At 44.7% G+C, this 24769-nt stretch overlaps 1 protein-coding gene and 1 long non-coding RNA gene across 2 annotated transcripts in view; both read right to left on the minus strand.

The window, feature by feature from the left end:
• Positions 1–24769, minus strand: part of LOC132459200 (uncharacterized) — a 132241-nt gene that overhangs the window by 31105 nt on the left and 76367 nt on the right. The window lies entirely within an intron of this gene.
• LOC132459038 (putative nuclease HARBI1) lies at positions 13281–14482 on the minus strand. The gene is made up of 3 exons (XM_060053422.1): positions 14414–14482; positions 13766–14296; positions 13281–13651 (listed from the first exon to the last, which is right to left on the minus strand). The coding sequence occupies exons 1-3, from the start codon at positions 14480–14482 to the stop codon at positions 13403–13405; spliced, it is 849 nt and encodes a 282-aa protein (XP_059909405.1). The 3' UTR covers positions 13281–13402.

Here is a 24769-nt window from a genome sequence, read left to right on the forward strand (position 1 = left end):
GAAGCCATTACGTCACTTGGCCACGCCCACTGCATAGGCCACGCCCACTTGACGGTCTCTACCTGTGGACTCGAGGTGGAGAGCGCCAGAGATTTTCAGCCCCACCCACGGAGGGTCACGGGCCTTTGCCCGTGGCTCGAAGTAGCTAAAGTTATTATCTCTCACACGTGTTAAACACGATTCCTCGACTTTCGTTCCATAGTCAGTTACCATACCGAAACATGCCTACTTTAACAATAAAGTGAGTTAAAAGCAATCCCGGATTTGAACCCTTTCCTTGAAGAACTATTCAGCACTCCTGTTCTTGCTTCCCTTCACTGGCTGCCAGTACAACAAAGGATCATTTTCAAGACTGTTCTTATGGTGTTCAAAGCCATACATGGTCAGGCCCCATCATACATATCAGACCTTTTACACCCCCATTCAGCCACCAGGTCCCTTAGATCCTCTAATAAGGGTCTTCTACACATCCCCCGCTCCAGACTGAAACAAAAAGGTGACCGGGCCTTCGCTGTAGCTGCTCCGCACTTGTGGAACCAACTGCTACCCGACATACGTGATACCCCCTCCATTTGGTGGTGGTTAGTGAGGTCCCCCCTTCACTTTAGGCGTCTTTGAGTGTTATTAATTATTATCATTCTTCATGTTTAACCTCTGTTTTCCTTTTATTCCTAGTCTGTTTTACATAGTTTTGAATGATGACTATATGCTCTGTAAGGTGACCTTGGGTGTCTTGAAAGGCGCCTCTAAATTAAATGTATTATTATTATTATTTATGCCTTTAAATCAAGGCTCAAAACCCATCTGTTTTGCCTTCCCTCCCCATTAACTACCTGACCTCTGCACTATTGCCTTTGTTGTGTGTGGATGTCCGGTTTCATGTATTTTAGTTGTATTTTATTCTGTTGTTATTTTGCCATATCTTTGCCTGCTGAATGCACTATGTACAGCACTTTGGTCAGTGCAAACTGTAAATGTGCTTTTATAAATTAATTTTACTTACTTTTTACTTACTTACTCTAGGTCCCAACTGTGACTTTTGAACATATATTATCTTTATACAAACAGAGATGATGCACACGTGTGAATGTCAGCATTGTCTTCAGAGAGTACATCAGATAGGAATAGACTGGACCCACTCACTGGTGCCACATGGCACCTAACATCTAGGGGAAAGGTGATCAGCTATTTTCCACTATTAAAGTATCTATATGATATGTAGGCCTAATAATAATCATAGTTTAACATACAATGTAAGGTTAATTTCTACCACACTACCGACCTCAGTGATGCTGTACGTACAACTCGACAACAAAAATGGCTGCACCGTAAAGAGAATTAGTTTCTTTGTAGCAGGGGCGCAGATGGGATTTTTGAACTGGGGGGGGGGGGGGGACCAAGCTGTCAGCAAATGATTTCAACTGTGTAATTTGGGAACTAGCGCTCAAGTAGGCCTAGTTACTTTCGTAATAGCCTATGGGCCAATGGTTTGCACTGAAACGCCATTGGAGAATTCTTATTTGAAATCATGGATAAACAACAGTGAACTGTAACATAAATCATACATTCATACCTACAGGCCACATATGCCCTAGAGAGGCTTCTTTCCCATCCTAGTGAACCGTCCGGCCCATACAACAAGCCATTCATTCATGTACCAATTCTAGAGATACGAGCGACCCATGTCTTCGAGAGACCCAGCAGCTCTGGAAACCACAGAGCTGAACGGTTCTCCGGGGCCACTAATATCAGGGACAGTCTCTCCTGTCTGACCCGTTCCAGAAGAGGAAGGATCAGCTGGAGCGGGGGAAACGCATACAAGAGAGCCCGCGGCCAAGGTGTGTGTGCCAACGCATCTACCCCCAACGGGGGAAGATCCCGAGGGCTGAGGGAGAAACACCACCTGCAGTGCGTGTTCTCCCTGGACGCGAAGAGGTCCACCTGCGCTGTCCCGAACCTCTGCCAGATCAGTCTGACAATGTCGGGATGTAACCGCCACTCGTCTCGGCGGGGACCGCCTCGAGACATGAGGTCCGCCCCAAAGTTCTGGGCGCCCGCGATATGCAGGGCTCTCAGACTGAGGAGATACTGATGAGCCCAAAGCCAGAGCTCGACCGCCTTTCGGTGGAGAGCAGGGGAGCGGACTCCCCCCTGTCTGTTGATGTACGCCGCCGCCGACACGCTGTCTGTCCTGATCAGAACGTGGCGGCCGCGCACCAGGTGAAAGAAATGCAACAGCACTTTCCTCACAGCGTCGAGCTCCAACACATTTATGTGTGCTGTAGGGGGCGTGCGCCACTCGTCTCCGACCGAGTGAGAGAGGCACGTTCCTCCCCAACCCGTCAACGAGGCGTCCGTGAAGACCACTACGTAGGACGCCACCCTGCCCAGGGGAACACCCCTGAGAAGGGCGGAGGGTCCTTTCCAATATTCCAGGTCTGGCGACACCGAACGGGGAACGAGGAGCACCCTGAGCTTGTGTCGCCTGGGGTCCAACCGTTGGCGAGCAAACCACCGCTGGAGTCTGCGCATAAAAAGCAGACCCAGGGGGACCACGGGGTGGGCAGCTGCCATCAGCCCTAACAGGCGCATGGTGGACAGTGCGGTCACGTTTCTGCAAACGTGAAAACGGGAGAGCGCCGACAGGATGGCATCTCGCCGAGGAGGCGAAAGCATCGCAGTCATGGTGGCTGAGTCTAGGCAAAGCCCCAAGTAGACTGTCTGCCGGCTGGGGAGCGGTGAGCTCTTCTCCCAGTTGATGGCAAAACCCAGGAAGGAGCAATGGTTTATCACCAACATGGTGTCCCTTCTCGCGGTCTCTTCTGAGTTGCTCAGAATAAGCAGGTCGTCTAGGTAGAAGAGAATCCTCTTTCCCTGGCGCCTGAGCGGTTCCAACGCCGTCTCCACACACTTCGAGAAGGTGCGCGGAGCCAGGGAATAGCCGAACGGCAGACACTGGTACTCGTACGCCATCCCCATAAAGGCAAAGCGGAGAAACTTCCTGTGCGCCTGCCGAACAGGGACGTGGAAGTAAGCATCCTTGAGATCAATGGATGTGAACCAATCGCCCTCTCTCACACCGGAACAACGCTCCGACAGTGAGCATTCTGAACTTCCTCGTGGCAACGAATCTGTTGAACACGCGAAGATCCAGAATAGGTCTCTTTTCCCTTGACTTCTTGGAAACCAGGAAGTAGCGGGAATAAAACCCTAGGTGAGACTCGTAGGGGGGAACGACAGTGATGGCCCCCTTTACCAAGAGACGTGCCACCTCTGCTGCTAGAGCCGTGCTCGCAGCCGGGTCCCGTAGCGTGGTCTCCACCAACCCCATAAAGGGTGCGGGACGACGCTTGAACTGTATGGGATGGCCCCATCTCAACGTGGTGTCCAACCACGATGACCAGCGAGCGTAGGAGACGTAACAGAACTAGCCACTGTAAAAACAACGAGCTGTCTAGACGTCGCGCTCGTGCCCGCTGAACAGGGAGCGAGCCGTCCGGCCGCAGCACCTGTGCGCATGCGCTGTCCGCAGGCTGTAGCCACAGCGCGCGGACCAGTCTCCTCACCTATAATGTGGGGAACCAGGAGACCGGTACAAGCGGCCGTATCCACGGTAGGGATGGGCGATATGGCCAAAAATCCATATTGCGATATACATTGCAGCTATTGCGATAACGATATATATCACGATATATACTGTAAATCATAATAGAACCATTTCAGAACAGGTTACATAGACTCTAAGGAAAGCCAAACTGCTAAATTTATAAAACAAAAGAAGAAAGAAACTTAGTATGTCGTTTTGAGAACATTTATTGTGCACACATACAATTTTGAAATGAACATGAAATTAGTATAATACATTTTTTGAATAAAGAATACACTTCCAGTATAAGGGACATATATGTCAACTAAAGAACATGTTTACTTTCAAGTATAAAATTTCTTAACAGTAGTGCCATAGACAGTAAAAAGTGCAAAAACCGTGCAGAACGCACCAAATGTAGGTAAAAAAAGATGCAAAGAACAGAAAAACAACAAACCTTAGGAATGGGAACTCACTGAGATTTTGTGTTTACACCGTTTTTCAGTTGTTACAGGTCTAAAGATTATTCGCCAGGAACACAAGCTTGTCCACAGTCTCTGGCTTCAACAGAGACCGATGGCATGTGACTATGTTACCACCAATGCTAAATGCCCTTTCAGAAGGAGCACTTGTGGCCGGGATGCAGAGATATTTCTGGGCGAGTCTTGCCAACCTTGGAAAATTAGTTTGGTACAGCCGCCACCAGTCCAGTGGGTCAGTTTCTCCATCAACCTGCATTGTCTGCAGGTAACTTTTTAGCTCCACTTCGATGGCCTTTCTGTCAGCGAGAGCGGCTGTGCCATCGGAGGCCTTTTTGAAAAAGCTTCCCAGGCTCCGTTTCACCCTCTTGGCTTGCCTCTCAACAGGTACATCAGCAGCTTCAGCACCGTCAGCTGCAACTTCTGTGTTTGTGTGTGGCTCTGTGACCATTGGAGCTTGCACCTCCAACAGTGACTGAATTTCTGCCACCGCTCTGGTCTTCATGAACTCCTGGCGGTCATCAGCTATATATGTATCTTTGAACCGTGGGTCGACCAAGGAGGCCATATCCAGAAGGTCAACCGTTTCTGGGTCCGAGTACTTCTCGTTGAGGTACTCCAGGATGATTTTTTTCATGTCCTTGGTCAGCTCAGTGTCATCTTCAGCTGCAGCAAGAACAGTGTTATTAAAAAGATGGAGAACAGGTTTGATGTAGGACACACTGACATACTGTTCCCCAGACAGCGCGTCTGTGAATTCCAGCAGTGGGCCGAGGGTCTTGCTTACAGATTCCAAGACATCTGTATCTTGCCAAGTGGGTACCAGGTGCCTGGTTTTCCTGTTTGCCCTCAATACCTGTGATAGGGGCTTCTCTTGTTCTAGCACCCTCTGGATCATCATCTGGCGTGAACCCCACCTTGTTGGTGTTTCTGTGATGAGTCGATGTAAGGGAAGATTGTGCTCTGCCTGGGCTTTCTTCAACTCTTTTCTTCTATTCCAAGAGTGTGAAAAGGAACTCACAATCTTCTTGCACAAGGCTACCGCGCGGTCGATTCGGGGGTCTTTCACGCTTTTTTCTGTTGACAAATTTGTAAGATATTAGTTAATTTAATCTATAATCCACACCCACACACGCTATTTAAATGCAACATTAAAATAGCATTGGCTATACAACTGAACAGAGGCATAATCTACATCTCTCAACGCAAATGCAACATTACTATTAGAGCTATAACTTTTGAGAAAAATTGCGGCTCTCTTTTTTTATTCATGATGTTAGCTGCGGTGGAGAACACGCGCTATTTGCGGACTATTTCTCTGCTGATCATCACTACGAATGGTAATTGTAAAAAGACACACCGTGTGAAGATATTTTTTCGTTTTGGCAATTAGCCTTGTAATAAGCGGGATAATATATAGAACGTCGCCGGTCTTTATCGAAAATAATACCCTTCAGGGTGAAGCGCACCTCCGCTGCGCGTCGGGGTCCGGTTCGCCCTGTCAGTGCTTATTTTCCCGATAATGACCGGCGTTCTGGACAACATTATCCCTTACATATATCATATAAGTCAAGACCAACATAACAGCGCGAGAGACATACGAACGTACGCTCACCACTTTTGTGAATGCCATAGGCCTACAGTAGCTTACATTAAGATTGATTGATAGGAATAGATCTATTCCGATTAGAAATATAGGCCTAATCGGATCAGAAGGGTCCATTTAAATTTTGCCATCTCATGTTAAAATATTATTATATCATGGACAAAATGTTTTAACCTACCGATGGCAAGGTGCAACCTGTGTCCGAAGCATTGCAGCCTGGTCCAATCATTCAGAGACGCGGCCTTGACCACGTTCGATCCATTATCTGTAGTGATGCACACTTGGCGTTCTTCTTAAAAACCCCATGACTCAAGCGCTTCCTTGAGTCCTTGTCCTATCTCCTCGGCCGTATGTTCAGAGGGGAAGTACGACGTCTGCAAACACCGGCTGCCAAGATTCCAATCGTCCGTTATATAGTGAATGGTCAGGCTGAGGTAAGGCTCCATGGTACGGCTCGACCACAGGTCTGTTGTAGTGGCGAAGTATTTCAAGTCACACAGCTCTTTTTCAACCTTTTCGCGGAGCTCGGCATACAATTTTGGCATCTCTGTTTCTGTAAAGTATTTGCGGCTAGGCACCTCGTATCGTGGATCAATAGCTCTGATCATGGCGTTAAAGCCGCGCCTCTCTACTGCTTGAAAGGGGACCATGTCCTTACACAAGTAGACAATTATGGCCCTTGTAATTTCCATCCATCGCGGGCTCTTCCTATTGTAAGGTGTTCCCTTTGAAAATGATTGTTGGATGGAGGACTGGATCGGTTCCTGTTTTTTCTTTACTGCATTCTTCAGACTTGAGCTTGGGGTTGGCTGCATTGCCTGGCTCTCATGGTATTCACCGATATGTTTCGTTTTGAGGTGGTAAAACAGGTTAGTCGTGTTACCGCTCTTAGCCAGAATTGTTGCCCCACACACTCTACAGAGTATAGCTTGCTGCTGCTCGTCGGTCCGCTTAAATCCGAACCAATTCCAAATGATGGAAGTTGCACCTTTCTTTTTCACCAGCTCCTCCGTTTGGCTTTCAGCCATATTTACTTAGATGATGCGTTGATGCCGGTTGCAGCTCATGGCTTTTCAAATTTCGCGGGTCGCGGATGATGCATGCAGCTGGTTGCAGCTCGTGGCTCTTTTTAAATTTCGCGGGTCGCGGACGATGCGTTGCAGACGGTTGCAGCTCGTGGCACTTTATATTTCGCGGGTCATGGATAGATCGCGTTAAACATGCAATATCGCGATAGAGCAATATAACTAAGATCTCTATCGTAGGCTATTTTTTATCGTTTATATCGTATATCGTTTATATCGCGCATTCCTAATCCACGGGCTCGTGCAACGAGTCTCTGATCCGTCCACGAGGCTCCAAGGGACGCCACTTCTTAGAAGCAGGTGAACCAGAGGCCATGTGAACACGCCGTCCAACCGGCACCCTACAGCCACCGGGCTGAGGGGGGAAAAGAGACAACATTTGAATCATGGTAGCCCACGCCATATGCCGGCCGGCCGAAATGGCTATCGGCTGGCATAGCTGGAGGATGGCGCTGGAAAAGCTGGAAACCGCCAGCCATCTCGCGGCTTCCTCCGGGCAGTAGGCCTCCCTGTCAGCCGACAAGGAGACCATGGCAGAGGAGAGCAGGGCGATGTTGTTGACTGCCGCCGCGGATTGAGAGGCACAAACGAACACCCTGTCCGTTAGGCCGACAATCGGCTTCTGGAGGCGGTCGGGGGGCAGCGGCTTTTCGTTAGGGAGAGCCCAGAGAGAGAAGCGCTGCCAGGGGAGGCTCCAGGCGAGGGATCCCCCTCGCCTGAGTATCAGCCCACCCCTCCACGTTGGTGAAATCCGTGTAGGATCTTACCGGAGCCTTCAGGGTCGAAGGGTCCTCACCTGCAGCAATAAACAAGTGCTGCAAAGGCGGGAACAAGGGGCACTGGGTAACCCGCCGGGAAAAAGATGGGGTGCGAAAGCACTCGCCCTGCATATCGTCAGATACGGGGACAAGAGGCGGGGCCGGCATGGGAATCCCTTTGATGGCCGCCGCCTCACCCATGATCTCCCGGAAGAGATTGGTCATCCGGCGCGGACCCTCGTGTTGTATGACTGTGGCGGTTGTAACCCGAGAGCGGGAAAAACCGGACGCTGAGTCGCCGTCCAGGGAGGCGTCGATGATGCCATCGTCGACGAAAGGGCCGGCCCTGAACAGGTCGATGGCGTCAGCCAGTTCCACCGCAGGGGAAAAGAAGAGATGCCTGGAGAGGATCCCCTCTTCAGGCAGCTCCCGGCAGGCGACACAGGAGACGGGGGCCGCCATAGCAGCCGCGGCGTGGTCGGCGCCGAGGCACCGAAAGCACGCCAAGTGCCCGTCACCCGGTGCCAGGGAGGCGGGACAGGAGGCGCATAGGAGTCCTGAAAAGGACCTAGCTCCAGGAGCGCTCTCAGGTGGCCCTGAAAAGGGCCGTTTGTCCAAGGCCTCGCCCGAGCCGCTGCCACCGGCTTGGGAGATCCGTGTTGAAGTTCCTCATTTTCTTAATAGTAGTTCTCAATTTCTCTGATAAGCACAAATTCTGAAAGAAAAGGGAGGATGAGCGACGGTATACACCGCGTTATATAGACACGATACCGTGGGAAATGTGGGCGGTGCCCACGCTGATAGGTGCATAGTTTGAATTTTCTGCGCGCGCACGGGACAAGCCCATAAGGCGAAGCCTAGACGGCGTAGCCTAACCCTAACCCTGAAATAGAACAACTGTGATTCCCGCACATAGCCACAAACCAAGTTGCAATGCCATTGCCAACACATAGCCACAAGAGAGAAGCATAGAGAACACATGTGGGTATCCAGGAGGCGGGAGTGCCATGCTTAGCCAATCAGAGCACATAACTGAGTCCACGCCTGCCCAGTATTAACCCATTTATGCCTAAAACGCCTGCTAAAAACGCCTGCTAAAATCCTATGCTATTCTAGGAAAAAGAACCTCATTTCCTGAGGGTTTTCTGAAAAAATAGTAAGAATTGTCAACGTCTACATAAACCTTAATATCTAAGCCTCTGGAGCACCTAGAAACATGAAATAAAAAGCATTGTAAAGGTAAGAACTACAGGTTTTATTAAAACATGCTCCCTGAGCACAACCATAACAGCAACATTTTAAAAACATTCTCAAAACAAGATTAAGAAGAAAAAACAGTATAAATCAATGATATAAAATACAACAAATAACATTTTAACCAAAGCATTGTAAAGGCACACCCCTGACCTACAGATCCAGCAACAACTTCACGCTGGTGTAAAAGTTTGACCCAAAATACGGTTTAGCCAGGTCTGACACAATCCGGTAAGCCTGTCTCGGTCTTGCCTGCAATGGCCCCTGTGTAAACTTGAAAATTGTTTACGTAGCCTGTATTGCTCTCTGCCATGACCCACACCTTTATCCCCCACTTCACCGGCTTCATGGGGAGGTACTGCCGGAAGGCAAGGCGTCCCTTGTATTTTACCATGGACTCATCCACGCTCACAAACCCATTGACCTCATAGAGGGCCTGGAACTGATGCAAGAGGAGGTCCATGAACCGCCGGATCTTCCACAGCTTATCGGATTTATCCAAGGCAGGGTCCAAGTTATCTTCTAGATGGAGATATCTGAAAATGCATATATGACAAAGAATTTGAGCCTGACATTTATTTCCATCATTGTGTTTATTTGTATTATGTTATTTATAGTATTTATATTTATTCATGATTGTATTACTATTTATTCATTATTCCATTATTGTATTTATAACTAACATTATTGTATTTATTCAATATCAACCATCATCACCGTTAGTAATTGCCAGGGCCGGATTAGCAATTTTCTGTGCCCTGGGCAACAAGGCTCAAGCCCCCCCCCCCCCCACCTCCCCAAACCCTCTCGTAATCTGTCCTTGTCCCCGTATAATTCTTTATGTTTTAGTATATGTTACATGTCTGTCGCACGTATCTGGGTTTTGTCGTGTTATGTGGTGTCTGTAGATGTATGTTTGCACTTTAAAAAAATAAATAAAAATAAATGTCACGGGCCCTGGGCAAGTGCCCAGTTGCCCTAATGGTTAATCCGGCCTTGGTAATTGCTATAGCACCACTATCATTACTGGCCATTCCGTTTTCTAAGAGAAGAGAATGGAACTCGGAAGAGAGCACAAGAAAAGAAAACATAAATAATTACCTCCAGATTATGTCGAAACGGTCCCTTGACATTTGTTTGGTAGAGCCACTTAGTTTGCCTCCAGTAATCGCGGCGTGCTGGTATCTTTAAAATTCCAAAGCAAAGACACAGCCCGAGGAATGTTTTCATTTCTGTTTTCGGGACCGGGGTCCACTTGAGGTCGTGGGGGTCTGAGCTCGTACCTGTTCCGCGTACCGATTCGTTTCGGTCAATAACGTGTCCCACAGCTGATCGGTAAAGATCCTGGAAAACACATCGAGTGGGCTAGCATCCAAGGGGATCGGTTGTTTCACCCCCGGTGTGCGAGAGAATGTCTTTGTTTTCCGAGGCTGGTAATTGCCGGTTCTCCAGTCCACCTGGAATCCCCGAAAGTCATCCTCCTCCTCTCCTTCGGTGTCCAAAAATTCCCACTTCTGTGCCCGATCCAGTGGATCAACCGGCACAAAATCATTCTCGTCCTCATTCTCATACTCAAATCCCTTGAATTCTATGTCAATATCACTGCCATCGCTATCAAAATCCTCCATGTTCATTGCAACTTCTCGGTCGCCAGCTAGACGCGTCGCTAAAAACAAAAATAGAAAATCACGTGTATATCTGATTGATTGACGTGATTTTCAGCCAACCAAAGTGCATTTTGGTGGTCTCCTGATCTTTACCAAAGCCTTAAGACCCACCCCATGTGTATTTTTAACCAACCAGAGTGAGTTATATGCTGCATTCGTCATGAAAACAGCACGTGTACAAAATGCTGCGCTACGCAGCAACCGGCAGGAAAGCCTATGTTGCGCTATGCAGCAACCGGCAGGAGGGGCTATGCTGCGCTACGCAGCATCCGGCGCCAAAGTCCCGACACATAGGCTGTGTCCCAATTCCTAGGACGCATCCTTCGAAGGCTGCATTCGAAGGATGCGTCGACGCCGATTGCGTCACAGCGACGCGCCAAGTGCTGTCCCAATTCCAAGGGTCCTTCAAATGCGGCCTACGAATGCAGCCTTCTTTTCCCGGATTTGAAGGATGCATCGGCTGTATCCTTCGCGGCCCAACGTATCCCAAGATCCTTCACGGCCCAACGTATCCCTCCCAAGATTCATTGCGCATTCAATCCAAAAAATAAAACAACAATGGCGGAGAATGTGGATTTGACTTTTTCATTTAAATGTAAGTATTTGGTTTCCAGTCACTCGAGTATTTAACGATACAAATGTTAAAATACTAATTTGTATCGTTAAAAACACAAATAAGTTATCCTTAAAACTTATTTCATTAAAGTAATAGGCAATATAAGTAAGGTAACAGTTAGTGAAGCTGTAACGGTAACTAAGAACACCCGTTAAGCCCTATAGTTTTAAATTTAAGCGGTCAAAATGGTTTTATTTACCGAAATTGGGGCGATTATATAGATAATTTGCTATTCTGTAACGTTAGATAAATGGACCAACGCGAACACAGGTTGTGGACCCTGGTTTTCAGACCGTAACGTTACAGACGTTGGGATTGATTACACAGCTAACTTGGTTATTTTGCTATTTAAGCTGCTTTTGTTTGTTAGTGTAAAGTAAAACTAATTCTAACATTTGGTTTTGCTTTAGGGAGCAAGGAGCATACTGCTCAATTTATCAAACTCAGGGGGGAGAACGACGAGCTCTTCACCGGGGTGAAACATTCGGCGAGTGTGGCTTGGGGGTAAGGAAACAATCGTTTATTTATATCGTAAGTTAGTTTATAAAAATTATTATAGGCCATTTGTATATCTACATTTGACCATCTTGTAAAGGTTAGTTAAATTAGCCCTCATTGAAAAGCAGGACAGATACAACATCCACAGAAATCGTTTACTACGATGTCCTATTTTGGGTTATTAAAGACAAAAAAAAGTCACAGCTCGCATCAGTACTAGACAGCACTCGAAAAACACACAAAGAAAAAGGGTGTTTTGACTTCTACTGGTTGTCTTATTATTATGGGCTTCATATAGGATGAGGGCTAATTTAAATGTAACCTTTACAAGATGGTCAAATGTATATATTATAAATGGCCTATTGTTAACATGGGCTATTAACATGATCGATAAATGTGTCTCTTGTTTTCTCTGATTAATAATCTCTCTGTGTTTAGGACAATTCTGGAGAAAATAGGCCTGCAGGGGAATGTGACTCCCCTGCAGGCAAAGAAAAAATGGGATAATTTAAAAAAAAATATATAAAGTATGTACAGGTCATTTTAAATATACATTATTTGTTTTAACCATGCAAGTTAATAAACACTTTTGCTGAAATTTATTTTGATACTGCTGTTGTTGTTAACTGCCATGATTGATTTCCTCTGCCTTAGGATTGCAAGTATCCAGGGTCAGGAGAGGGGGTAGGTGGGAAACCCACTGCTGCCACTTGGCCCTGGTTTGTCCTCATGGATGAGGTATTGGGACAGAGGCATTCCACCAACCCCCCTGTCCTAATTGCCTCCATCCCTGAGGACACACCAGGGCCAAGTATGGCAGTGGTGGATTTGGAGGTGGATGATGAGGAGAGCAGGTCCAGGAGGAGGTCCAGAAAGAGGGACAGAGAGGACGAAATGGTCGAATTGATTAAAGAGGACATGAGGCTGAACAGGGAGGCAGAGGAGAGAAGAGCACAGGAGAGCAGGGAGAGAATGGACCATTTTTTTTTCAATTTTGGAGCGTATTGCTGACAAATAATTTCAGTTCTGTTAACATTGTTTATTATTATTATTTAACTTATTTTACTATTTATTATTTAACTTATTTAACTATTTATTAACTAACTTTTTTATTAACTATTTATTATTAACTAATTTATTTGTATAAAACATGTATAAAACAATAAAACTATTTACAACAAAACATTCATGTTTTGTTGTAAAGGAGAGAAGAGCACAGGAGAGCAGGGAGAGAATGGACCTTTTTTTTTCAATTTTGGAGCGTATTGCTGACAAATAATTTCAGTTCTGTTAACATTGTTTATTATTATTATTTAACTTATTTTACTATTTATTATTTAACTTATTTAACTATTTATTAACTAACTTTTTTATTAACTATTTATTATTAACTAATTTATTTGTATAAAACATGTGTAAAACAATAAAACTATTTACAACAAAACATTCATGTGACTATTTACAACAATTATTATAAAACTACTATATAAACTTATATATATATATACTATATACTTGGAAAACTACTATATACAAAAACAATGATTCAGCAGAGCAGGGAGCCCCTGGTGGTGCTGCTGGACCCGGATGGGCTGCCACATTAAAGACCCTGGTGTCTCCTGTCAGTGGGACATCCAGGGTTGGTCTCCAGAGTGTACTGGATATGCCTCTCCACTGTCCACCGCACCGAATGGGTTTGCAGGGCTGACTCAATCAACGGCTGCCATGTCACTAAAATATATTTGGAAAAGGGCAAGAATAAGAGTGCATACTAAATACTACACAACCTTATTTTGACAAAAGAAATCTTGCCACAAATTATTTGAACGGGTAAAACTATTCTACAAAACATTTTAAATAAATAGAAATAGCTTTTCAATTATATTACTTGCCTGTATATATTGGTGGTCAGGGTGGGCCTCCTCCAGGGCAGACACCTCTGCAGACAGCTGGTCCCGCCAGGGAGCACCACTGACTGCCTCCAAACCATCGCCCCCCTCATCCTCCTCTACATCCTCCTCAGGCTCATCCTCCTCCTCTGGGGCCATGATGTCATCGGCCCCAAGGCAGATGTTGTGGAGGATGGCACATGCTGTTATGACCTGAAATGGTAAAGAAAAGAAATGAAAAAATGATATATGCCTCCTGAGAAAATAATAAATGTTTTTTTGATTTACTCTTAGTATTCTAAAAAATCCTGTTGAGTGATTACTTACGTGAGGTACGAAGGTGTGGTGCACCTCCAGCGCTTGCAGGAAGATGGCCCTGAACCTGGTCTTCATCATTCCAAAAGCACGCTCTATAATGGAGCGTGCCCTGGAATGATGCCAGTTGAAGCGCTGGGCTCCCACACCTCGCACTGGCCTCTTGTAGGGAGTGATGAGGGGTAGTGGGTGTTGGAGGCAAGGGTACCCGCCGTCTGCAAGGATGAAGTGCCCTGGAGGAGGGTAGAGTGACCTATACAGTGGGCTGTGGCGGAGGACTCTGGAGTCATGGACTGATCCAGGCCAGCCCACGTACGTATCAAGAAAGCGGCCCTGATGGTCACAAACAGCCTGCAGAATTATGGAGGAAAACAGTTTCCTGTTCCTGTAGCAGTGACCATCAGGGCCGCTCGGTGGCTTGATACGGACATGGCAGCCGTCGATTGCTCCCGCTGCTTTCCCAAAAGCGCGGTGTCTTACCAGCCCTGCAAACCCATTGGTCACTGCCACCAGGTCTTCAGGGGTCTTCGGGAGGTGGATGACCTTAAGATAGGATAGGATAAGATCAACTTTATTATCCCACACAGGACATTTACTTGTTACTTGTAACTCAAGAGTCAAAGATAGAGGAAATTAGTGATAAAATAAATATAAATATACTTTGTGGCGAATGGCCACCACCTCCTCAGTGACCCTGTGGACGATGCGGTGGACAGTGGAACGAGGCATCCCGAACACTCTGGAGACCACCCTGTATGATGTCCCACTAGCCAGCCAGAATAGAAACACCAGGGTCTTAATGGTGGCACCCCATCCATGGCTCCGCTCCTGGCCGAGAAGGTCCAGCAGCACTGCCAGGGCCTCCCTGCCCAATCGGAAATCCGTTTTGGTGTCCTGGCCATTAAAATAACGGTCCAGGACAGGAACCGTTGGATTGATCCTGCAGTACACGGGTCTGGGCTGTTTAGTGAAAGAAACAGAAGTAAAACTGTTGAACAATAGCTGGATATAAAGTGTGGAGAGTTTAGATAGATAATGCTTAAATATATATGTATATATCTATCGTTATCTATCTATGCAATATATATATATATATATATAATATAGTTAATAGTTATATATCAATCTAAGTTACTCAACCTTTATTTAGCTGATTAATGACAGAATTTAAGAAAGGTAAAAGTAAGGTAACACAGCTTTACCAATCTGTGGTCGTCTCTTGCTCGGAGCCGAAGATATATCCCCCGTCGGCTCCGGCGGTGAATATTCCCAAACTCCTCCAATAAAAAATAAAAGATAAAAAATGAAATTATAATTTCTGGCTCCATTTCTGTTGGTTTCTTTGTTAGTTTATTGGGTTTCTTTGTTATTTTTTTTTCGCGCTGTCCGGTATAACTTCTGTTTACTAACAGGTCAGGTCAGCTGTCAGGGTGGCGGTGACAGGAGCAGCGCGTGGTGGTCACGTAAGGTAAAGGGCGGTAACGGTTTGTTACGTAAACCGGAAATGCTCCGAAAGCTAGACCGTCCCATTTCTTCGGCCTTCGGAGTGTCCTTCGCGGTCTACGTAGACCGCATCCTTCGAAGGACGCGGTCTACGAAGGATGCGTCCTAGGAATTGGGACACAGCCATAGCCCAGGGGGTCAGAACGCTCGAAGGTAACACATCTATCAGATGCCCTGCTAAGTGTATCGCCATGCGTGCATGATACAATTCCTCTACTTTTGCTTCATAGAGACTATTCCAAACCTTTACCAAATAAAGTGAGTTAAAGCGATCCTGACTCGGCAGACTTTTTCCAAAAAGAATACAGCAGAACATTGTTAAACAAAGGCCTACTTATCAACACTAGCCAATAGCCATATATGATGAAACTGTTATTTGTCTGGAATGCCAATCACCCACAAAAACGTCATGCCTTATGCACAAAATGTTTTATTTAAACATTTGTGTATACACTCAGAAGTGTAAACAACAACATATATACATAAATGAAAAAAACAAAAAAAATGTTTACTGTCTTAGCAGACTCACTGAAGGACCCCAAAACATCTCTCCTTTCATTACCCTGAACATACTGCTGGGCAATTTCTTGTCTGTCCAGTCTGTCAATACTCTCTTGGTGAATATGGCAAACAGCAATGCCATTGAGTCTTTTTAGTGTCATGGTTGATCCCAACCATGTCTTCAATCTGCGTTACCCACTAACAATCTCTAGCTAGCTAAAGAGAATGACAAGTTTTTATTATATGGGCCGGAGCCAGGCACACTCAACATTTCTTTAGGAATTGTCTAGTTAAAATAAGATTATACATAAAAATAAAAAAACAAAGCTATTCTACGGTGGCGCTGAGCATTCACCAAGTTGCACACCTTATGTAGCCGTTAGCACACCAGGATCTCATAATTACGAGATTTTTTTTTTTTAAATCCGAACTAGATGAGAAATTTGGGATTTCAAGGTTTTACCTTAGCACAAAGTGTTACACAGACATATCTGACACAGACAAGGAAAGCATAGATAGAGAGAGATGGTGACACTAAAGGAGAGCAGTAGAAAGAGACTGATTCTGATGGGGACCAGGAAAAGCCAGCTAGTATTGTATCACTCACAGAAACATCTGGTAAAGCTGAAGACTCCACTGTTCCTTCAGCTGCTGGTGAAGTTGATCTTACCTCTCAGTCTTATGATTCAGAGGTGTTCATCGGGGGCCTACCTGTTGTATCCTCTGCAGGGCACCTTGATGACACTATTCCAGTTTTCCTTTCGTAGAGGATATCATCAGTGTTGCTTTTTCCACATCAACTCTTGTTTTAGGAGATTGTGCTGACCATGCTTTCCATTCAAGTGGTAATACACACTATGATGCACTCTCGGAGGTCCAGCTGGATGACGCTGTTCCAGTTTTTACAGCTGAGGAAGTCATCAACGTTTCCAACTACACATCAACTCCTTTCTCAGAGGACCATACTGACCATTCAGGTTTGGATGCAGGCTATGAGCTACTTTATGTCACTATTAAACTTCACAGAGTAAATCTTTTTGAAGAAATGATTTCTCAGTTCAAGTATGAGTCGATTCTTAACTTATCTCTAAAGTATAGCTTTATTAATGGGAAAAGGTGCAGATGCAGATGGTGTGGCCAAGGATGTTTATGCTGCATTTTGACAGAATTCTTGGATTGTGCAGCAGAGGGGACAGAAATGAGAGTGCCATGCATGTCACCAAAATGGCAAGAGGAGGAGTGGAAGGCTGTGGGAAGAATATTGGCAAAGGGATTAATGGAGCAAGGATACTTTCCTTCGCGCCTTGCCCCAGCATTTACCACAGCACTTATATTTGGAGAGCATGCTGTGTCTTCTGATATTCAGTTTGAATCTCTGCTCTTGTACCTGAGTCATTGCGAGAGAGATCTTTTAGCCACCACTTTGAAGGAAGACATGGACAGTGATGGCCAGGATGAGTTGTTAGATTTACTGGTTTGAATGGGAGTGAAAACAGTTCCATTGAGAGACAACCTCAAAGCAGTCCTCCTTCAAGTGGCACACAAGCAGTTAATTCAGACACCAAAGTATGCTCATGACAACATGTCAGCTGTGGCAGGAAAAAACCTGAGAACCAACTTAACTACACCTGAAAAAATACAGTATGTATGCTGCAGACAAGAAACTGCAGAGTGGTACTATGGAGCAAAAGGAGAGGAAGCGTGTTGAACACGTGTGAGAGATATAACGTGAGCTACTTCGAGCCACGGGCAAAGGCCCATGGCTCTCTGTGGGTGTGGGTGAGATCTCTGGCCTGTTTCCTGACTCTAGTCTGTTTTGTTCAAATCCACGCGGCCTTTGGGCAGTGGGCGGAGCCGGTGTGACGTAATAGCCTCGGCTTCCTCACTTGTCTGAGGCATAAGCCGTTTCTCAATTCCTAGCACACGTACTACGGACTCGATGACTTGCAAGCACGTACTTGGCAAGTCTGTACTTCAAGCACAGACTTGCGGAGTAGGGTCCGACTGCGTCCTGCAAGACGGGGGCGTGTATTTTGAGGAGGCGTGTTTTGTAAGGAGGGCGTGTATTTAGTCGGCCCTGATTGGTCTGATTCACGACGGCGTCTGGCGTCACACATAGCCTCGTGCAGAGCCATAATCTATTCTATTTGACATTTGCGGATCTCTTCTCTTGTCGAACCTAGAGAAGACCACGCCCGACCTGTTTGTATTGACTTGATTATCATCATTTCGCCGTGTTACCGATTTGAAGTTGTCATCCCATGGCTATGTGGTTAGCCGCTAACTAGTAGGAGCGGGAAAGGATCTGCACACTGCTTGCAAAGGACTTAATTAGATCAAAGATGCCTGAGGAAGATCTGTCTGTTTGTGTGAGCCATGTTACAGCATCTATGTCTCACCCTCTTCTCCGTCCCCTTAATTTTGTACTTTTTTTTGTGTTAACTTATACCTGCCAATGCCTCTTGTGTTTCCCATTTTTAATAATAATTGTATCCCTTAATGTTATTGCACATATTTTGTATTTACTTTTTTATTTACTTTAAATGCTTTGTGTAATGACCTTCCCTTTCTCTATAATAAAAAAATGTAGCCTACCCTTATGGCCTGAGTCATGTTTCCCTTACTAAGAATTCCCTATCGTATGCATAAGTATTGTCTGTAAACAATACAAGTGGAATAGGGGCGAAAATGTACAATTCTAAGGCTTGTATCCTTTAAGTAACTTTACTTTGTACCTCTGTAAAGCCAAGTATATGCATTTGACATCACAGTTATCAGTAAATGCAAATTTGGTTTCTCTTCATTACTCTTTGGTCAGCCTGACATTTTCAGAGTAAATTCCAATCAATATTTTTGTGAATATTAAGAGCCAGAATTTAAATGACACCGCCCATGAGCAAAATATTACGCTAACTTTTTAACTCCACTGTTACAGTAAATTGACTCCCTCCCGTAGCCTACAAACACCAGGCAATATCTGGACTTACAGAAGTTAACTGAAATATTGAAACCCCATTTTGTGTACCTATGGTGTGGCAGGCTGTGTAGCTGTATGGCAAAGATAACTACGTTTTGTAGGTTTTGACAAAAACGGAACAGCTTCGTAACAGAAGAGTTAACGATGTTGTTGCTCAACAAGACAACTGCTGGAGCTCCAATAAAGTTGCTTACAAATAAACTCCAACATCAGAGTAAGGAAGGACGGGGGAATCGCTATTTTTTACCCGTCTCTGCTACGTTGGAAAATTACGTATTACGTCATCACGCTGAGATTGGTCAGTCGTTGTATAGGCGTGTATTTCACACGAGGGGCGTGTATTTCACACGAGGGGCGTGTCTTTGTACACGGGGCGTGTCTTGGCAGGAGGACGCAGGACGCAGTCGGACCCTATTGGACTTGCGAGTACGTACCTGCAATTGGAACAGCAGCGGACTCGATGACGTCACCACCTCTGCTCGTCCGTTAACTGTGCTACGGCCTCATTTAGGCATATACTACTGAACAATAGTATGTAAATATTCTGAATGAATAAAAATTGAAAAGATATGCGTGTCCTGTCATGTGTATGAGCTATACACACACGACTTTATATATATATATTTATATATTATCTTATATTATTATTATTATATTATATAAATATATATATAAGTTAAGAGTAACTTAAGCTACAGTTGTGCGTCTTCTCCATATTGTCCGCCATCGTACTGCTGCGAGTGCGAAATGCATCCTGGGATTTATAGCGATTGCAAGCACACACGGGCTGTTTCCCAAAGTGAAGGCTGCAGCCTTGCTAGGACGCGTCCTTGCTAGTCGCGTCCTATGGAGATGAGACTAGAGTGCTAGCTCGAGTACTTCCTAGCGTTTGTAACGTTCAGACTTTGGAACGACTTGGTAGTGTGGAAGCGCTTCCGCTTTTTAATACTGCGTGTCCGCTTGTAAACACATGTGCGCTTATGAATAAAACATGGCAGCAATCAAGCTGATCGATATTTATTTGACTTTTGTCTGTTATGAATGCGGTCATGTCTCCTTCGCATGGAGCCTCTTTGGGGAAGTCACAAAAGCTTTGTTGCGGTTGATAGAATCGTCTTTATTAAAATGAATATCCATTCAATTTTTATAAAACTAAGTGAAATTGTCTGAGAACTTAATTCATGCATCACATTTACAGTACGTTTGATTACTATTATGCAGGGGGCAAAAAGACAAAGAAAGAGATGATAAACATGTATTTATTTGGATATATTATTTAACTGATCTGATTCATTCATTCATATATGCCTACAATCTACCAGTGGTTTGAACACATAAGTATATCATATAAAATACAATTATATACGTTCATTAAAAATTACAAACATTGCAAATGGGTTGTGCATTAATTTTACAACATTGGATAGTGGCACTATCCCTTCCACCGGTAAACAAATGTTTGTGCGCCACCCTAAGGCGCACAAAAGCCTCAGTTTGCTGGGCTGACCCTAAAAAAAAAGATTCAACACAAACATAAATAGGTACCGTATTTTCCGGACTATACGTCGCTCCCGAGTATTAGTCGCATCAGTCAAAAAATGCTCCATGACGAGGAAAAAAACATATATACGTTGCATCGGTGTATAAGTCGCATTTATTTTTAAACATTTAAACAAGAACGTTTAGTCTGGAGAGACTGAATATAATTGCAATAGCAATATAGGCTATTCGCCAGTCCCGGCTTTTCGCCAGTCCCGGACAAGTTTTTCACTCACCCCAAACTTTCTTTCTGTTGCTCGATTGCCGTTTTCGGCTGCATACTTTATAATCTGCAGTTTAAATTGTGCAGTATAGCTTTTTCTTTTTGGCGGCATTTTATTTTGTGTTCTCTTTTGTTTTGTCTACGTCCTCATCCTCATCCTCATCGTCATCCGCTTATCCGGGGTCGGGTCGCGGGGGGAGCAGCTCAAGCAGGGGGCCCCAGACTTCCCTTTCCCGGGCCACATTGACCAGCTCTGACGGGGGGATCCCGAGGCGTTCCCAGGCCAGTGTTGAGATATAATCTCTCCACCTAGTCCTGGGTCTTCCCCGAGGTCTCCTCCCCACTGGACGTGCCTGAAACACCTCCCAAGGAAGGCGCCCAGTGGGCATCCTTACCAGATGCCCGAACCACCTCAGCTGACTCCTTTCTAAGTAAAGGAGCAGCGGCTCTAATCCGAGTTCCTCACGGATGGCTGAGCTTCTCACCCTATCCCTAAGGGAGACGCCAGCCACCCTTCTGAGAAAACTCATCTCGGCCGCTTGTACCCGCGATCTCGTCCTTTCGGTCATCACCCAGCCCTCATGACCATAGGTGAGGATAGGAACGAAGATCGACCGGTAGATCGAGAGCTTTGCCTTGCGGCTCAGCTCTCTTTTCGTTACAACGGTGCGGTAAAGCGAACGCAATACCGCCCCCGCTGCTCCGATTCTCCGGCCAATCTCACGCTCCATAGTACCCTCACTCGCGAACAAGACCCCTGTTTTGTCTACGGTCTAGTTTATTTATAATTTATTCGGTGGTGCAGTAGGCTTGCAGCGTTCAGTTGTAGGCCTAATGAATGACGGTGCCATCTTGCGGCCAAAGATTATGTACGCACAATTTTGGCATATAAGTCGCTTCGAAATATAAGTCGCAGGGCAAGCCAAACTACAAAAAAAACGCGACTTATAGTCCGGAAAATACGGTATACATAAATAATGTAATCTTGTGAGCGAGTAAATTGACATTGGTGACAGTGGTGTTTAACACCAGCTACGTCCATGCAAAATATAGCAACGTATCATTAGGTTGCAAAAACGTTTGAAAAGTGGCACAGGTCTTTAGGCTTGATTATTTGCATTAACATGATGAATCTATAAAAAGCAATACGGCACAAAATATTTCTGAAAACTAATATAACTTCACTTCATTTGAACGTGTACTGCGCTGCCATTTTCAAGAACCCGCCCAGTGAACGCAGAGGATTGTGGGTAGTTTTGGCTCGTCTAGGATGCAGCGATGCATCCTTGAAAAATCTCGGAATTCTCAAAAACAAAGGACGCAAAAATGGCGCGGCTTTCGAGTGTCCTCAACATTGGAACAGTGCTTGTCGGCGTTCTATGACGTAGCGTCCTTAAAAGGGCGGCCGTTGAGCATGCTTCCTTGACATTGGGAAACAGCCACGAGCCACCTCCGATGCATGCTCGGTGAAACGGCGAGATCGAGCACGCATCAAGAACACTTCCGGGTTTTACGACAGTACTCGCTTGATGCGTGCTTCGAATTGGAACAGTGCTCGGGCAACGACTGATGACGTTTCACGAGTCCACACGAGCACGCACAAGTACGCGAATTGAGAAACGGCTATAGACATCTAATGATACATAGGGATACGCTTAACAGAATCAGGCCCAAGTCATTTCACCAAAATTATCCTAAAGCTACATGCATCATTGACTGTACTGAGGTCTTTGTACAAAGGCCACGGAATTTAAGAAAAAGATCACAAACTTATAGTAATTACAAACATCATAACACATATAAACTCCTATACTGTATTGCCCCCAATGGCTATGTCATGTTTGTATCGAAACTTTTTGGTGGAAGGGCCAGTGATAATTTCATCACAAAGAACAGTGGTTTTGTTCATCACCTGATCCCTGGTGATGAGATTTTAGCAGATCGCGGATTCACCATCATGGATATATTGCCTCCAGGAGTGAGTCTAGCTCTTCCTGCATTCACACGTGGACGTAAGGAGCTGTCTGAAGTTGAGGTGACATCCACGCGACGCCTAGCGAATGTCAGAATTCACATTGAGCGAGCAATTCGAAGGCTGAAAAATTTTAAGATTTTGTGTAATGTTATGTGTGGTAGGGTGCAAAGTGTTGATGAGATTGTAAGTATTTGTGCAGGGTTATGTAATTTGCAACCTCAGTTAATCCGTAACAGTACTGAATGAAGAAGAAACACCTGAACTGTGTACAGTATACCAAATATAAATTTGTGTTTCAACAGAAAAATCAACAGAGCAAACAACAGTTTCAGACAACAATGTAATTAGTTAAAATGTACAGGTTTAAACTGTGAACAAATGTCAAACTCTTTATGTGTATTACCGGTAAGAGCACATATGTAGAGCACATATGTATATATATGTGTATGTGTATATGTGTGTGCATGTGTATATGTATATATATGTTTATTTATGTTTACATTTATTTATTTATATTTATATTAATCCTCTATACAGTTCTCTACATTTATCTTTTATTTTACTTGAATCCTGTTTTACTTCTATTATCATCTCTACTTTCTATATTAGCTAAGGGTTTATTGTTTACTGTTTTTGTTTACTTTTTATAGTTAGTTAGTTAGTTAAGGGTTTATTGTTTATCTTATATTATTATTATAATTATAATTATTGTTTACTGTTTATTTTACTTTTTATAGTTATCTAAGAGTGTATTGTTTATCTAATATTGTATATAATTTAATATTGTGTTGTGTTTCTTTCTGTTAACTACTGGACAATCAATTTCCTTGAGGGAGTCATCCCAAAAGGATCGATAAAGCCTAATCTAATCTCTAATCTAAAGTGTAATAGCTACTTGAGCCCACAAACTTTCATGACCCCGTGTGCAATTCTTGTTGCTACTGCTGGTAGCAGATGCTGAAAGTACACCCTCTTCAGGTGGCAGATTTTGTTCATTGTCCACTCTTCGTTGTAGGGTACATCTACGATCACATTTTCATTTGGGGTCCACACCATAAATTTACAATTCCTTTTTTTTGCACAGTGCATTGCCACCTGGACCTGATAGTAGTACCCTAACCCAGATGCTGTTTCCCTCAGAATGTACTTTCCATCACTCAATCTAACATCGTATTTGTTGGAATCTATCATTTTTAGTAGACTGCCACCATGTGCTTCAAGCTTTTTTGCTGTGGGACACTTAATCTCTAGAATAGTATCTCTGACAGTATCTTTGATTATGCCATCGAGACTGGCACCAAGCCAATTTTCTTGATCATGCACAACCAGGCCTGTAGTCTCCACTGTAAACCCTGTTGTCTGCTCGAAACATTGTCTAGCCAAAGGCTCAGCTTGTTGACCGTACCTAGTAGCCTCATTTCCAGAAAACCTTGTGTTCAGTTTTCTTTCAACCCAGTTTGTTGGGTCTGCCTTTTTTGGTACCTCAGATGCCTCACTACTGGTGATTCTTACTTGTCTTTGGTCGTTTCTAATCTCTGCCTGTCCTGTTCCCCACATTTTATATAAGTTTCAAATATTGTGTTGCAAAGGGTGCATTTTTGTTCTGCACACATTGTATGCTCAATAGGTGGACCTATTGCAGTGTGTGCAGTCTGTGGCTGAGCAGTAAACACATGATTCAAAATGGTTCCAGGAATCATACATAACCCAACCATGTCTGGTGCTGACAAATGTGCAATAACATGTTCATCTGTCTCAAATGCAGTAGAAATTACACTCATACATTTTCTGGGACCTGTTTGCATATTTTCCACAGTCTCTGGCACTACATTGTCACAGGTAGACCGGTTCCAGGCACATGCTGTGTCTGTGCAGGCCAGGCCTGTGAATCCTCTTGCTGTTGCATCTTTAATTTTGTACAGTAGTCCTGCTGTATGGCTACAACACTTCCCTCGGCCGGCCACGCAGTCACACACACATTCAAGAATTTTGCCATCTTCTCTCTGTATGGTTACTGATACCTTATGGTACGAGTTCACTGCCTGTGAAAACCTCACGACACATTTTAACATGATGAGCTGATCTGCGATGACGTGTAGTATCTGGCCAATCCATCCGGAGCTCAAATAATTCTGACCTTCAATCAGTGCCCTGAAGTTTGAGTTCTGCAGCCCATCGCATGCCAGACGATTAATGAAATAATCCTGAATACCTGTAAGAACATGTATTTTATTCCTACAACTGCTACAACTGGTCATGGTTAGCTATTTGCAACTTGTGAAGCTTGTGAACATATTA

This window comes from Gadus macrocephalus, chromosome 6 (assembly GCF_031168955.1).
Source record: "Gadus macrocephalus chromosome 6, ASM3116895v1".
Classification (NCBI taxonomy): domain Eukaryota; kingdom Metazoa; phylum Chordata; class Actinopteri; order Gadiformes; family Gadidae; genus Gadus; species Gadus macrocephalus.